The sequence below is a fragment of the Lepisosteus platostomus genome, chromosome 6 (genome assembly GCF_059453375.1).
Source record: "Lepisosteus platostomus isolate fLepPlt1 chromosome 6, fLepPlt1.hap1, whole genome shotgun sequence".
NCBI classification, from domain to species: domain Eukaryota; kingdom Metazoa; phylum Chordata; class Actinopteri; order Semionotiformes; family Lepisosteidae; genus Lepisosteus; species Lepisosteus platostomus.
The window spans coordinates 24104248-24121359 of NC_142616.1; the positions used below are offsets into that span (position 1 = coordinate 24104248).

At 39.0% G+C, this 17112-nt stretch overlaps 2 protein-coding genes across 12 annotated transcripts in view; one reads left to right on the forward strand and one right to left on the reverse strand.

The window, feature by feature from the left end:
• marchf5 (membrane-associated ring finger (C3HC4) 5) overlaps positions 1-3915 on the reverse strand; it is a 38236-nt gene extending 34321 nt beyond the window's left edge. Inside the window, exon 1 of the mRNA XM_088634969.1 lies at positions 3533-3915. Within this exon, the coding sequence (XP_088491095.1) occupies positions 3533-3576 (44 nt within the window). The 5' untranslated portion in view covers positions 3577-3915. The remainder of the gene's footprint in view (positions 1-3532) is intronic.
• A 47-nt stretch (positions 3916-3962) lies between these two features.
• cpeb3 (cytoplasmic polyadenylation element binding protein 3) overlaps positions 3963-17112 on the forward strand; it is a 60325-nt gene continuing 47175 nt past the window's right edge. For 7 of the 11 annotated variants that reach the window (XM_088634958.1, XM_088634959.1, XM_088634960.1 and 4 more), the window contains exons 1-2: positions 4786-4936; positions 7036-7943. In XM_088634958.1, coding sequence (XP_088491084.1) covers positions 4801-4936; positions 7036-7943 — 1044 coding nt within the window. In that variant the 5' untranslated portion in view covers positions 4786-4800. Of the gene's footprint in view, positions 4141-4785; positions 4937-6640; positions 6793-7035; positions 7944-17112 lie in introns of those variants that run through there. The other 4 variants (XM_088634964.1, XM_088634968.1, XM_088634961.1 and 1 more) reach the window with 3 other exon arrangements.

Here is a 17112-nt window from a genome sequence, read left to right on the forward strand (position 1 = left end):
ACCATTTGTAAATTCCCTACAGGCAGGAAGGATTATACTAATTAGATGCTTCCTATAATGTGTTATGAGGTGCTGGCGGTTCAGAGGGGAATTATATGAACATTCATCCATCTCCGTGCAGAAGTTACATTCTTCAGACCCTTTAGTTTCTGTTAGTGAACTGCCATCTTGACTTAGAATCAGAAATGTTGGATCGAGGTCTAGATATTGAGATGACCAGTCAGGAATATTTTTTTGAGTGCAGTTAACCTCTCCGTTGTTGATCTGGATGTGCACTGGATTACTGTCTTACTGGGATGTATTTTTTTTGGCCAAGATGGAGTTCTTCAGCAGAAAAAAAAAAACAGGTGTCTGGCAAAAATGTGCCAGATATATTGAGATTCATGATTTCCATTATATTGACAGGAGCTCCAGGACCCTTAGATGCAAAACAACTCCAAAATGTAACAGACCCCAACAATTCCCAGTGGACGTGAGTGTTTTCTCAACATGAGCTTCATCTTTTGCGTGTCAAACATAACTCTAATTAGCATGTCCACAAAAAAAGAAAATGTTAATTTAATCTCACCTAAAACATTGCTTCAATTGTTATTCAAATTATGTTTGGCAAGTCTGAGGTTTTTCTTCATGTGGTCTGCCCTCAGAAGTGGCTTCTTCCTCGGAGCCCGGCTATGAATATCGCACTCTTGCAGGCAACTTCAAATGCTAGATTTCAACATTTTGTTTCCTCGAGTTGCCAGGATATAAATCCAGGATACAGATTGGGAGATTTCCAACTGTATCCTTTGGATTTACATTTGCCTCCCAACCCACTTGTTTGACAATCCATGTCAGTCTAGATTTCTTAATAATGACAGTACAATGGAAAGTAGATTCTTGATTCTTTCATAGCCATTCCGTATCTTGCGGAGTCTGCTGTCTTCGAAGAGCTCTCTCTGACCTTAACCATGAAATTCATGTTCCCTCTTGTTCTCTGGCATTCAATTCTTTACGATAAATATGACTTTGCATGTGCAATGCATTATGATTACAGTACAGCAGTGAGACATTATCCAATCCATAACCCATTCTGCTAGATTATGTTTCTGATTCTATTTCAGGAGAAATATGAATAAATATGGAGGGCACTGTAGTTAAAATCAAAAATATGTTAGAATTGTGTCCAGGGTAGAAATCGAAGGCCTTGCTTGTATTGGTATTCCTGCAGCTGATATGCACAGAACTGCAATAACCAAGAATCTAGAGGTGAGAGAAGAAGAAATTATTTCTGAAAGAAAATATTTCAGAATTGGAAGTAGATAACCATGCCACTTTTCTTAAAATCTTGACCTCCAAACATAGATGCCAAAAATATAAATGAATATTCATGTCTAAGGTGAAAACCTCAAAACAGATAACGCCAATTACCAATTCTAATTTCCTCAATACAAAACGGTTGATATATTCCATTTTGTTACACAGGAAATATAGATTTTCACAAGTATATGAATCTGCAGTTGATACAAGTTGCTTTGGATAATTTTCACTAGATTTAAAATGATTTTAAAATAGGAAAATGTTATAGATTTATTTTAGTGTACCTAATCTCAGACATATGACAATAACCTTCATAATTGTAACGTACTATGTAGTATTTTTCAAGAAATCAATGAAGGTCTTAGCATGACGCAAATGTAAACAACTCCTGAATTCTACAAAGGCAGATCAAATCATTTTAGCTTTGTACTGCCTGATACAAAGTTCAATCCCTGTACCATACTCCATGAGTGATATGCATACAACACTGGTCAGTACTAAACTGGTACAAGTACACAAGCTTTGAAGCTTGAACCCCTAAAAGAATAATTGTAATGACACCACTTTCAATGTCAACATAACCAGCAAGAAGATTTAGACTAATTACATTTAAATCAAGTAAAAGTATCCTTGCAAACTCTTAAAGAGTAGAAATCAGTAATCTACAAGTAGAACAGAAAACTTTAACATAAGTCACATCTTATATCCAGCAACACACAGTGCTACTCCTGAAAAGATTATATAACCAGTATACCATACACTAGGCCCTACTGAGGCCATTGATTACAAGGTAAAATGGGTAATGTGGGAGACCAGACTGAGAAAAAGGTTGTCAATTCCTGGAAACTAAAGAGCAACCAGCACGACAGGTCCTAATAAAAGTTCTTTGACATTAGCCAGCATGACAGAAACATTTGGTGTGATTCAAAAAGAGTTCACAAAACTGTAGACATGTGCAAGATCATCCATATTGAACTACAGCAACAAAGGACAATAGCAACTGGTCCTTACAGTGAAGCAAAACCACTTTGCAACATCAACAAAGATGTTCTGGGCCCTAGACAGCAACTAGGTGCTTATTTCAAATAAATTATGGTCTACACTACTATAGACTCTGTACACGATTCTCTTGGATTATGAAGCGACTAAACTGCTTTGTTCTCGGCAATGAACGAGCAGAATATAGAATACTTGTAAGGTCACTTATGATGCACACAATCATTTTCACTCCAATCTCTACAAGACTTTTTTATGGTGGAAACAGCATTGAGCATAGAAAGAACTGACCATCACAGGTATCCACACTTAGCATGATGGCCCTACCATCATGATGAGCACTGATGACAGGTACCACACTGAGCATGATGGTACCAGAGTACCAGAGCAGTGAGATCTGTCAGACATGCTCGTACTGGACAGATGACCCCATACTTTAAGATTCCGGAGCAAATGGTAGAGCAGATTTTGCCTCCGGGGTTAATAATGCAAGTTCGGCTTTAAACAGTCTAGGTGGGTAGCTGCGTCAGCATGCGTAGGCTGCAAAGGAACAAGTAATAGGTTTATTCCATGCTGAAAAGAGAAGAAAGAAAACAACGTTTCAGCTGTTTTTTTTATTTCTTCTCTTTTCAGCATGGAATAAACCTACTACTTGTTCCTTTACACAGTTTAGCTTAGTAACTGGCTTAACTCGACCAATTTAACAGCTTCCCCAGCTTTTCGGGTGCAGCTGCTTTCAAGGGACCTTGCAGACCTAACAGACACCAGACCCTTGCAGGACCAGGATTAGACATCCTTGCTAAAGCTGCTCCAACCCACAGTATATGTCCAGGACGCCTTTGGAAACACGCGTTATAACTCAGGGATGTCATTCCCGAACCACACCATACAGCCTGTAAAGCGGTGAGAAATCGTGCAACAAACTTAGCAACTATCTCATTTGTTTCCGACAGGAGCTTAGAAGAAGGAATGAAATACGGAGCACTTCCATATTTCTACTGCCCAGGAAAGCGTCGGCCCCTTTTTATCCACACGCACAGGTCTTTAGGACTCAGAATTATAGTTTATCGTGTTCAACTGCCAATTGCAATTCCTTATTCCTGACCTCTAAGCTGCAGATCAGTGAGGTTTGTAATGTGAATGACTTAAACCTTGTGAAACAGCTCAGGAATGCATCCCGAAGGCTTCTCGGAGCATGCAGCCACAGGTTATTAAATAAACCATGCATGTATTTACCCACCTGTCGAAACTCTGTTGCACGACCGCAGAATTCTGGTCTGCCATGTCGGAATCAATTTTTAAAAACCACTCTTCCTCTACAACACCTAATACTGAATAGAGGCCCGTAATGTCTCTATCACAAAAAAAGCGGGGCCTTTGCCAGCGCAAGGCTTAAATCAAGCACACGGGCGCGATCAAAACTCCAACGCTAAAAAAATCTTCAGTTGCAAAAAATAACGACTACTAAAAAAAGGACCATCTATCATCCCAAAGAACTAATTCCCACATCCAGATTGTGGCCCTGCCGAATGATACTTTGTTTTGTTATGAATGTAATCACGTCGTTGTAACTGCTTGACTCCATTGACTGCCAACCTCTGTGACGTAACAAGGGGCGACAGCGATGCGCACTGCGTCACCAATAATAACAAGCTGCCGGAGCAACCTCCGGAAAATGGCACACTCGCTGGGAGCTTGGGATATGTAGTCCGATTGCCCATCGTTTTACATCGTGTTAATTTACACAAATTTATGCTCTATCTCGTGTCTGCCCGGAGGCTCGACGCCTGCTTGGGATGACAAGAAGCATGAAGATACACATATGGCTTCAGAATACGTCTTATTTTGGTAGGGCACTGCCTTCTTTTTATAGATGATAACAATTGTCATAACAATCACCTTGTCGTTGCTTGTCGATTACTTAATTACTTGATTTCTTGTGTGCAGTTTGCAGGGATTTCAGTGCAACGTATGTATTAATATAGATATTTGTTCACTTAAAAAAATCATGCTATTTTTCCCGGTCACCGGAGTGTCCCGTGACTCTTCCAGTCTCACTGAAAACACAGTCACGTATTTCTACTGCGCATCTCTTCCTTTTGCAGCTATCAAGTAATTGCTATGTTATTTCGTCTAATAACATTCACGAACACAAAAACCTAACGAATAAATCGGGTGTGTCGTTACTGCATGTCAAATGATTTTAAAAAACGTTAACATCAATTGATTTTATCTCTGAGTCTCGGGGACGTTTTTGAATTACAGTAAGAGGTTTGCAGACCGAACCCCTCAGCCTTAGCCTATATACACTAAAGATACTTTAAATACACTCTTGACGTAACTTAAAACTTGTAAAAGCTGGACAACATAAATCCAAATAGGGACAATAGTAATACTAGAACCGTGATAATCAAGCTCACTTTCTCGCTCATACAACTTAACAAGTCGTAGATACTACCGCAGCGCAACAGAGGACTACAAATCCCTACAATCTCTTCAGTCTCACCCATGCGCCGCCGAGTCAATCAGCTGTTAGAGCTACTGCTGACTCTACCTCGGCAGCAGCTCATTTGTCATTTCCAAGCCCAGCCGAGGCTAACAGAAATAGCCCTATTTACAGAACCCCAAAAGGTGAACGAAAAAGGTAAAGCCTTGTTTCTTGAAAACTGTAGAAGTACCACGCAGTGCATGACAGTCAACGATGTTTTTTTAAAGCAAAAAAACATCAGTTGAATGCCGGATTTAAAAAAAAAACTGAAAATGAAGATATATCTACGTGTTCTGTATACGTATAGATTGTGTATTGTATTTCTAATAATGTCATTGTGCGGCTTCTTACAAAGAGTGTACTTATTGTAAATAAGTTTGTATAAAGATCCCATTGCTGTTTTACTTTCAAAACGTTTGGTGACCTTGGTTTGGCTGCTGTAGCGACAGGAAAAACAAGGATTAGCTATGGAGAAGAGAGCTGTACGATGTTTACCAGTTTGTGTATGAAATTGTTTAATGTTTTATGTGAAATGCAACCGACGAAAATCGATAACATAACGCATTTTTACATAATTATAACATAATTTTGTTTTCCGGCTCAGTGTTTATTTTTTTAGTTTATAAACCACAAGAGAACTCAATACAACACAATTCATACTGTTCACGAGCGATTTTATTGCTTGTTAAGCACGGTGTCATTTATTTTTATAATGAATATTTTCATAACCTTCGGGATTACATTTTAAATATGCAAAGTAGATAAGAATTTCCGTCTAGTTTGACGTCTGGGTTAACCATTTGCTGCAGTTGCTCGAGAGATCAGTGAGGTCTAATTTTAATCGCAGCGATTCGCCTTGCCTTTCTTAGAAAATACCCCCAACGACTTGAAGATCATCTCTAACTAAAACAATATATTGAATTATTTTTCTGTCATTTAATTTGCAACAACGTCAATAAAAAAAAACCCTTTCAAATATAGTACAAAGTGACTTTAGTTTAGGGGAATGTTTACTTGCTTTCGATATATGTGCCAAATAGTGCAATCTAATAATATTCATAATAATGTGGGAATGTGAGCTATAGCTCATGTCCCCCTTCATATTTAGGAAGGGGTTAAATTGCGGGTGTCACTAAAGTATCTACGTTAATTAGATCTTGAAAATTCATGGCTTCGGAACTCATGTTTTACCAGGAAAGATAATGAAATGGGAGTAACCATTGTTTTTTTTTTAAAAAAAAAACAAATAATTTATTGGGATTTCAAGAGAAGAAAACTTGGGGAAATTAAATCGAATTGCTAATATTTTTAAATGCAACTCCCTGAATCCCATCCCCACCCCTTTCATTGAGGAGGAATACAAGGATAAGAGCCGGGATACGAAATAACCATTCTCCGTAGGCCTGATTATGTAAGCATTTCTAATCAGTATTTTTGCATAGGGTAAATATTTCATCCGAGATCTAAACAAGCTCTGTGCTCTTCTTGACAAAACCACGTCATTCAAATGTGCCTATTGTGGAGCCATCTCATTTTTTTATTTAACAAAGAATAACGATTATCTCATTCTCGCCACATTCTCGATCTTTTCTTTTTAGTTTCATTCCCTCAGCACTACGTTGGTATGACCAAGCTATTTTCCTGCAATGTTTTTGGTGTCAGGCAACTGTTTGATTTGACCTAACAGTTTTGTTTTCAATTAAAAAAAGCGCAAGGTTGAATTATTTTCGTTATTGAGATATCCGTCACCTGTCCCTTTAAATACCCTGATTGTGAAATGGGGGGTGGTGTATCTCTTTAACCTTGCTGAAGGACGCAGCTGTATTTATTGACGTATGCAAATGAATTTAGGGGTGGTCCTAGAAAAAAACAGGAACAAGAATCAGTTTCACATTGCAGTCTGGAGTTCCGGTGAAAAGGGAAAAAGAGACGTGGCGAAAATTGGTGAATATCTGTGTCCTCCAAGCATATCTTCCCATTCACTGCTGAGGGGAACGGAGGCGTCTGAAAGGGTGAAGCCGATAAGTCTTTCATGCGAGAGAATACAGTTAGCGCGATCATACCGGCAGTTCGTAGTTTCTGCTAAATGGGTGATTCCGGATTTGCCTTGCAGTCGGCTTGTCCCAGCATTAGTGGTAGCAATAATAACAACTACCCCCTCCCCGGGTTCTTGCTGGCCAAATACCATAGGAGCCTGGCGACTGTGGCTCATGAGAACCTCCGTAATAACTCGTCTTTGTTTTTCCCTGTTACAGCTCAGCAAACCATGCAGGATGATTTACTGATGGACAAAAGCAAAGCCCAGCCTCAACAGCAGCAGCAGGATCCAGCAAGCGTAGAGCCTCCTTCCACCACCCCGACCCCCTCCTCGGAACCCCCCAAATCGGAGGAGAGCCCGACGACTGTCATCAGCCAGGCAGCGACCCCCCAGAGCAGCAAAGAGAAAGTGCCGATGGAGTCGCCGATCCTGCCGGGGTTGAGTTTTCACCAGCCACAGGAGCCCGGCGGCACCTCCGTGTCCCCTTCCTTCGGCAGCACTTGGTCTACCGGGACCACGAACGCCGTGGACGATAGCTTTTTCCAAGGGATACCTCCGGTGAATGGGACAATGCTTTTCCAGAATTTCCCCCACCACGTTAACCCGGTATTCGGGGGCACATTCTCACCCCAGATCGGCTTGGCACAGACTCAGCATCAACAACAGCAACAGCAACAGCAGCAGCAGCAGCAACAGCAAGCCCAGCAACAGCAGCAGCAGCAGCAGCAGCAGAGGAGGTCACCCGTAAGTCCCAACCAAGCCCCGTTCCCCCAGAGAAATGCTTACAGCCACCAGACCCTTATGAACAGCAAGGCTCCTTCCTCCTCCGCCTCCTCGTCCGCTTGGAATAATCACCAGAATCCCTCTTGGAGCACAGCCTCCAACCCCTGGAGCGGGCTCCAGGCAGGCAGGGACCCGCGGAGAGCAGTGGGCGTTGGGGTTGGGGTGGGGGTCGGCGTCGGGGTGCCGTCTCCCCTTAACCCCATCTCCCCGCTGAAAAAACCTTACTCTAGCAATGTCATTGCCCCGCCGAAGTTCCCCAGAGCTGCCCCTCTGACCCCCAAATCCTGGATGGACGACAGCGCCTTCAGAACAGACAACAGCAACAATATGCTGCCTTTTCAGGTAAACCCATCGCTGAAACGTAGCGTTGTCTGTTTTCTTGCCATGTAGTCCTAACGCAAATACAGTATATCTTTTGCCCTCTAGAACACTGACATTTCAGTCATTTCAAATACGTATTCTCACAGTGCCCGTTATAAATTTATCATATAATAGGTGAATAAATAGCTCTTTAAATTTTAATCGTGGATTAATATTGCAGCAGCATTCATATGCCGGTTTGGAAATGCCACTGTACGGTCGGATGTGGTTGTCGCAGTGATCCATATGGAAAGCCGAATAACCGTAGGTCTCTCTTTTCTCCAAAGGGTACATATTTTATCTTCACAGCGACAACTAAATTAACAGTTGCCTTCTCCTGCCTCTGTCCTTGCGTGTTTGAACCCCCTTCTTTTGAGTGTCATCTAATCTGGATCATATCCTCTTCGGCGCTAGATTAAAATGGCACACTTGTGAAGAAAACGCCTCGTCTGTTTAGACGAAATCGATATTACTGTCATTATTAATTTTGTCAAAGGGTGAAATTTGTATGTGCAGAGGAGACTGCTGTAGGACATGACCTTCACAGCCATATTTTAGTGAAGCCTTCGATGCTGGACAAGGTATTCATATGCTGGGGGGAAAACGTTTTGATGTAATTTTATTGTTTTTAAAAACAACTCAGTAATTCTAACCGCTTTGGTTTAAATAGCAACTAATTTGTATCTCTATTGATGCTCTTTTATTTTTATCAATGACCTCGTTTGTAGTTTTACCTGTTACGTTTTTACACTGAAATGTTAGTATTTTTTGTTGTAGGATACGTGATCCTTTTCTCCTTTCAAAAATTAATTATACATTATTATTATCCAGTAGTGGTTAATTGCTCTGAACAATTAACCACTACTGTGCTGCAGGCATGTGAGCCGTGTTGCTGTACTGAACTGGTATCGTTTTAGCAGGGGTTACTTCAATAACTCTCCTTTTGTTTTATCGTCTTGTTAGGGAATGCAGGTTTTGACTTTTTGTCGGCCAGATAATAGTGTACTGTCTCCTGGTTTTGTCACGCTAACGCCTCCGCGGTGGAATTAAAGGGTTAAGGTTCATGTCCATTATTTTGCCAGCTCACAGTGTTTAAAGGGCATACTGCTCTTCTGTCATTGGGCACCGCAGGAGATGTGGGCGGGATTTGCCCGTCTCCTCAAGTTTCCAGGACAAGTGGCGTGTTACGCCTACTGTCATGGCAGGGCGCTGGAGCATTGAGATCTGTCCCTGCGTTGCTCTAAGAGGTTTTTGAAGTGTTTTGTTGTTCTTACTTCGAACAGCCCGTTTGATTTAATCTGTCATGAACTTCTAACTGTCCAGTCTGTGACTCTGGGATTTGACAAGTTACTTTTTAGGTCCCTTCTCCGTATTTAAACCACTATAATACAAATATTAAAGAATTAAAGATGGTTGAAAACCGGGGTTTGTAAAGAACACAATTCATGTTCCCCTGAACAACTTCAGACGTGAATAATATGACAGCTTTCAGACTTACATTTTTTTTTAAGGACACCTGTCCGTTTCAAGTATGAACATGTAATTTTAAAACTTTTATGATACATATTTACTTTTTGTTTCAGAATGACCCTTTATAAGCCCATCACCTATGGCAAACCGATCAGACTGGAAACCCTGTTTGTGTAGAGCTCTAACATACAAAGGTATTTTAAAAATCCATGACATTGGGTGACATTGACCGTTCCTTTTGTGGAATCGAGTTACCTAAACTGTCCTGTGAGAGAAATAAAATAGCACATAGCTCACCTAAATAATTAAACAGCTTAAAACGTGTTTAATCCATGTGAAGCATACACACAAATTGTTATCTCTGAGTTGGACAAAATCTTTTCCATCCATGAAGACAGTTGTGGCTTTCTGGATAGAAGCCTGTCCTGCTTTATTTCTCTGTTTGTAAGAGGAAGATATCCAGGGGTATCTTTACTGGCATTTATGACTTTTATGCTTCCTAGCAACGGAAATACACTGAGAACACCAGATATTTTCTCTGATGAAGAGTAGTCAGTGTCTCATTTTATTTTCTTTTAAAATTGTATTTTTAAGATTAAACAAATTATTATCTTGTAACTCTTAGAAGTAGAAATCTGATTTTGTTTTCATTTTGGGGCATACTGTATGTTCTTTAGTAGTTCTTGTTCTGACTTCTGCTATTCTTTAATACTATTTTTTTTGTTTCGGCATTCAAAGCCCGCTCCTGTTGTTATTCTGTTTTGGTGAGAGCTTAGGTAGGCGCTTTTAAATGGGAGGGCATTTGTTTATGAAAAAATAACGTTCAGTTTTGAAATACGTTTACGTTCCAGGGTTTTGCTAATATGTGTTATTTAATAGTTTTAAGTTTGTCTTTGGCTAATGCATACTCTTCAAAAAAATGGATGGATTGTGATTGTTTTCAGGTTAAAAAATAACTTTAAGCTGGCATGCAGTACATATACTGTAGGTAATAATTCGGGGAGCAGTTTTGTATTTTTCGGACTGAAACTGACTCAATCCTGTTTTCCTAACTACATTGACACCAGTCACTGATGAAACCAGACTTAGGCCTCTGTGTATTATGAAATTAGTAAAAATGGAAGGACACAGGGATTTGATACGCAGTGCTGCAGGTAATTTTACATTAATAATTTTCCATTTTTATAGTTTTTTTTTCAGTTTGATTTTTATAGCCATTACCTAAAGACAAAATGTCTTGCTCATTGACCATATAAAAAATGTTAGAAAAATAATCCTGAAATAAGACTGAAATACTTAAATAATCATTAAATAAGAAATAATAATAGTGAAATTAGTTGCTGTTAATAAAAATACATTTAGATTTCCAACACCTTGTTCAATTGTTTTAGTTGTTTAACTGGGTATAATAAAAAAATGATCAAAACGGATATAGACGATTAACAGTAGTATGTATATGCTATATTTACGCCTGCGCTATGTTTTTTCCTCCAACTGTAAAACCTTTACATGAAGAGCATGCCTGATTGTCAGTGTCAGACCTTTACTAAAAGATGATCAAAGCTTGGAGACTGAAGAGTGAAGATGGGAGCTAGCACTAATTAAGTGGCTCACTGAGCTCCCCTTTACCGTTCGAGGAGACAAAAAAAATAGTTTTACCAGATTAATTTGCTTCTTCCATGAGGTGCATACTGTCCGAATATATAAAAGGAGAGACGATCACCCAGTAATGATAAATATCTACCACAAAAACACATTTTTACATGTGTTATTTTTAGTAAACAGGAGGAGTATAATGTCGATCTGTTAAATCACTTGACATTGAATAAATATTTAGAACTTGAAGCAAGCAATTTAATTGCATCTATTCAGTTTTTACTAAAAGAAATTGATTAGCATAGAATTGAATATACTTCAGTAGTGGAAAATTTTGCATTCGTTTTTAATCTTGCACTTGATCTTGATTGGGACCACACAGACTTTGTTTGAAAAAACTGGTCAGTCATGATTCACTTTGACCTAATTTTATTACTATAAAGGTTTCTGTTGCCAGCCTGTTCACAATTAGTAATAAATGTCCTTCAATTTCTTTGCCTAGTAACAGTGTCTCCCTCACACCGATCTAGACATTGCTGTTTGCCTTGCACTCACCTCAGAATAATGGGGTTCAACACAATGCTCTTAACTCAACCTCGGTGAGTGTGTGGCTTAGTTGGCATAACATTAGCAGCAGTCATAAGAAATAAATACGGCATGTTGTGAATCTCCCCCCACCATGTGCGGTGAGACCCATACCATTCTATCTTTGAGTCTCGGCAGGATCAGCAACTCTGTAATGCTTGGACATGAAGTTTCATGACCCTTAACCTTTCATCTTTGGTGTAAGCGGCTTTAGGGAAGTGAGCAACTGATGATTCCTTAATGCTTAACTCTGTGTATGCAATAATGGACTTCGCCGTTATTGTGTTTGTAAACATTCATACATAAGCAGTGCTGAATGAATCCTCTTCCAAACCAGTTTCTCATTACGAGTTGAACCTGATGTTGTAGCTTATACTTTAGAGAATGTGGGGCAGCAACAAACGCAGCCTTCAGCATGCTAGTCTATATATTGGATGTGTCCTATATAAGAGAAGCAGTACACAACCCAGGAACTAAATCTCACGTTGGAAAGCTAGACTTACAAGGAGAGTTAGAAGTTTTATTTCTCTGAAGATTCCAAGTAGACAAAGGGCTTTGTTCATCCAAGAAAATGTGTTAAAATTTAAATTTTCATGCACACAGGATGCAATTTTTCAGTTGTTGTCGTCCCAGAGTTAATTAACATCATGTTTCACGAAAGGAGGGAAAGTGGACTGCCAGTATGATAAACACGCTCTTTGAATGATTAATTAACAGAACCTAGAAAGCACCACCCTTAGTGCCCAACTCCTCACATCAGCATGTTTCGTGTGGAATATTATACTAAATATTGTTTTATGCATATTGTTTCATTTAATGGTGCCCAAATATCTACCTTTTCAGGACTGAACATACCTGAAGGTTTTGTTGGCGGCAGTGTGAAAGAGGTTCAGCCTGTGTACCGCTTGGCTCGCCTTTGATGTGCAACATATGTTACACACAATTTTCACAGGGAATGTTCTATTTCTTTCTGCCTCTTAGGTAATCGGCAGTGCGCTTGTTTTTTTGATATTTTAGGAAACTTGTCGCCTCTTGTCGGTTAATGGATTTCTCAAGTTCCTCCTTCTTGGCCAGCACACTGTGCACAGCTGTAACAACAGCCGTATGGTACTGGAAGTGTTTGCAATGTAGTTTTCAGGCCATGAAATTAGAGTGTGCTTTTTATACATTATTTTGAATTGATTAACCAGTACTGAAAACCAACGTTACGTCTGTTTCATATTTGAAACTTATGCTCTGTATGATACATCATTGCACATGGTAGTGAATGATGAAGTTTCAGTTTAGTTAATATTGTATCATGTAGATAAGCACTACTTGCTGTAGGAGACAGTTATCATTAGGACACAAGGTCACAGGGGCCATATGTTGTGCTGCACATGGCTATCTGCTTACTGAAGTGAAATGAAGGAGAAGGAAATGGAGATACAGTATCATGGTTACAGTTCTAGCAGAATAATTTTACCACCTGCTGATTAATGGCTTCTTTTTGCAAAGGAAAATCTTCCCTCAGTGTCATTTCAATTAAAATAAACTTGCTACTTATACTATACTCGGATTTATTTTTGTACCGGACTACAATGAGTTTAACACATTGTAGGTCTACTTGTGTTTTCATAGAAATGTGTATTAACACACAACCTTCTGTTTCTCTGAAGGAGACTTGCGAAATGACACGACTCCTACTAATGCTTTCGGAAAGGATTTCTATCTAGCATTTCATGCCATTACTAAAAAAAAAAATTGGATGACTGCTCACGTTCTTCTGAAGTGTTCCCTCAAATGACAAGCAAGCCTTTGGTTCGTATCCAGGTCTTTCCAGATTTGCATCCAGAGAGGTTGGGTGTCAATTACTGCAGTAATGTTGAAGTTTCTGATGGAAATAAATTGGAAGGTCACCAAAAATGGATGTGCACTAACTTTGAGATGCAAATTGGTGAGGGTTTGCATGCCTCCTGGGTGCGATAGGGGCATGCCTGTGTGGAGCTTTTTTCGCACATTCATAAAATGCAACAATCTAATACCAGGATAAGTACTCCATGACCTAACATGGGAATTGTCTTTCAAGTTTAACGGAGTTTCTGCAGGGTTGCAGCAATATTTAGTTAGGCAACAGTAACAGTAGTCAGTAAGCAGCCATATTTTGTGCAGAATATACATAGTAGTAATAGAGTTATCCTAGTTTTTTTTAGTATGGCCTTGTAATTTGATTCTGCCTCTTGAAATTTACATTTCTAAAAGAAGAAATGAAATAAAAAAAGAGATTTTAAATTATTAGTTTCCCGAGAGTTCATATAATTTGTGATGTGGTGTACAACAGCCACACCAGTTTCCCTTATTGCTCCAGAAGTTCGGGATATACATACTAGTATCTTTCCAAGAGATATTTGTTATCGTAAAATAGCACTTTATTGACATAGCTTTGAGTTTACTTTCCTGTCCGAAAGCAAACAGCTCTTTATATGATTTTTCCTGTGTTTATTGTATGTGATAAAGGCTACTAAGTACCAGTTATAAATTGGAGTTTAAACCATATTTTTTAGATCAGATTTTCTAAATAAAAGCGGAACAGGCCCCATTTTCACAGTTGTTACAGTCTGAGATGTAAATGCAGGATCACACTCATGTTTCTATCTTTGGAACAGACTTCAACATGTCTGTAACAGAACCTATATTTACTGTTGTTTCTTTAAAAAGGCTGTTCATTTATTTTTAACAGTGTCAACTAAATATCTTTTTTTCAAATATAAATATTTTAATATAATGTAACGCAACGGGGGCTCAGGCGGGCGCCCTTGCCGCATCTGGTCGGCCCAAAGTATAGGTGGCTCGAACCCGGGACTTCCGCGTCTCTCTGCAGCGACCTAGCCCCGTGAGCTAAAGAGAGATCTCTCCACAGCCCAGTAGCTGTGGTCCTGCTATCACAGGGAAGGGCGGTGACGTCACCCGCTCTGGTACGCCGGCTCTTACACACAGTGCTTGTCGGCCGTAAGCGTTACAATAACAATTCTAAAAACATTTGCAACGAAAATGTTCATGAGCTCCAGAATCGTTTTATAATTATTTTAATACAAAAAGACATCTTGTCAAGTGTGAGAATTAAAGAAATTGTTAACTTCTAATACGTGATGTGTCTTCAGCTATGACTGTCTGTCTGCTAGTTATATTCTTATTGTTTTGTTCATCTTGGTGCAAGAGAACCTTGAACACCATTTCCACTCACAAACTGCAGTTAATGCTCATAAACGTTCTCTTTTTACAGTTTTGCTTTGTATTTCCATTGTACATTGTCATGTGTAAAACTTCTTATGGAATTCTATAGGGGATTCCATTACAGTTTGAAATGTAATTGCCTTTTTTGTCTCTACACAGAACTATGGAATATAGTTTTTTTTTAAAACAAAACACTTCGTTAGCAGTTTAACCGTTAAAGCTAAAGCTGTGTTGAAATAAGTGGGCCAGACAACTGTACTGCAAGAAAAGAAAGATGCTTGTCTTTTTGGTTCTCTAAATCAAGTTCCATACAGAAGTGCATTGTTAAAGCGGTGAGAAGAGTTTGAAGCCGAAATGGGAAATGAAAAGCTCAGCATGTAAATTTTTTAACATTTGTACGAAGTGAGCAGATTTTTATCTTAAACGTAATGCTGAACAATATGCAGGCTCAGAAAATGAATAACACTTCTGAGTGCTCAGCCAATTACATTACAATAGCTCATGTGCAAACAATGTGCATGGCCCGTGGATTAGCACCACTGCTGCCAACTGTGAGTTTTAGCTGCTTGTCAAACTGTTTACTGGCATGATACAATGCATGGTTTGCAATACCTTTGATACTACAAACTATTTCTAAGGATTACAGCATTTTGTCAAATGCAGAGTTTGGTCCACCTCATCCTTGCTGACTGCAGGGTACAGCACTTTAACAGCCTTGACTCGGGTACGTGCCTGAAAACTGTAATGTCAAGTGCACGATGGCAGGCCTTCAACTTAACTGCTTTTCCCTGATTGTAGCTGACCTCTTTCCTCTAACTCTTTAATCTGTTTGTACAAATCAGTCTGCACTTCTGTTTAAGTGGGACAGAAAGGAAATTGGGTTGAAAGGAAATTTTGGGGTTTCAGTAACACATGAGGAGATGCAAATGACACTTTCTAAGTTTATAAATATATTTTTATCAATGTATTTATGCATATTAAGCATGATGTAAGCACTCAAATAATATAGCTTGGAAGCATTACAACAACAGTGTAACAGTGACTTTCATTACTTAATATGTGGTTATACCTTAGGGGTTATTTTACCAGGTTATCAGCACTCAATTACAACACTTTTAACATAATATAAATTCTAAAAGATTTTGCAAAAATAATTTGCCACCCATAATAAACTGCGCCTTCTATAGCTATATCACACTGAAATTGCAGTTGCTTTAAAACGCATTGTTGTGGTTGATCTTTGTGGCTGTGCTGTGTATGGATACTTCTAAAACTGAACAGAAATATTTTAATAGGAAATAATGAATTAACGTAAATTTTTAATGGAATACTCTCCACTTAACATCCTACTTATTCTTTGATGTGAAACCGTTCAAAACTGAAAACAGGCATTAACAAAAAAGGTTTGACTTCTAAAAGGTGTATGTATGTACCAATGCGGCTACTACACAATTCCGATATAAGAACATTCCATAATGCTGGAGAAATTACCAGAAGAAGAAATGTATGTGAAGGTTGAATAGATACTGTATTGGGGTAAATGTTAGTGAAGCTAATTTAGGTTGGAGGAAACTGATTTTGAAACATTTGACTCATGTCTCGAGATCTTTTTTTAATCCCCCAAAGGACACATGAATTTATGACAGACACCATGTGTGTATAACGAAATGTAACCAAGAAGTAAATGTAAAACTAGTAACCCTCACATGATGGGCAGCTTTTAGCCTTTTGCCTGCATTAAGCAATATTGGCCTGAACAGTGAGATGCTTCAGTCACATTTGCAGCAAGCTAGTTATGGTATGTTCAGTTTAGCAACTTTATGCTCAGTAACACAGTATTCCTATTTTTTTTCTGAAATTAACATTTATGGGTTATAATGTGTCATGGTGAGACCATTGCAAGTTATGTGAAGTTGGATAAATAAGCCTCCATTATTTCTCCTATTAAACAAAAAAAAAACAGAAGCAGTTTGTTTTATATTTGTTGAGGGTATTTGCCCCTTCCTAATGTTTGGCAAAAATTATGAAGCCCCTGTTCCACATCTGGTTACGTCAGGACTCTTTAGTCATCTTTGGTCACATGATTAGATTGCAACCTCAGGGCTTGCAGCTTATTTGTTAGCTATTTAACTGTAGAGGGTCTGGGGCAATTGATCAGGAAGTTTCTTAATGCCATACTGTAAAAACCAGGCCATTTTGTGTTTTTTTTCCCCAACGTTTCATATTGATACTTACACATTGATACAGTTACAACACCTGACTGGTCCAGAGTATGCTCTGTGGGCAC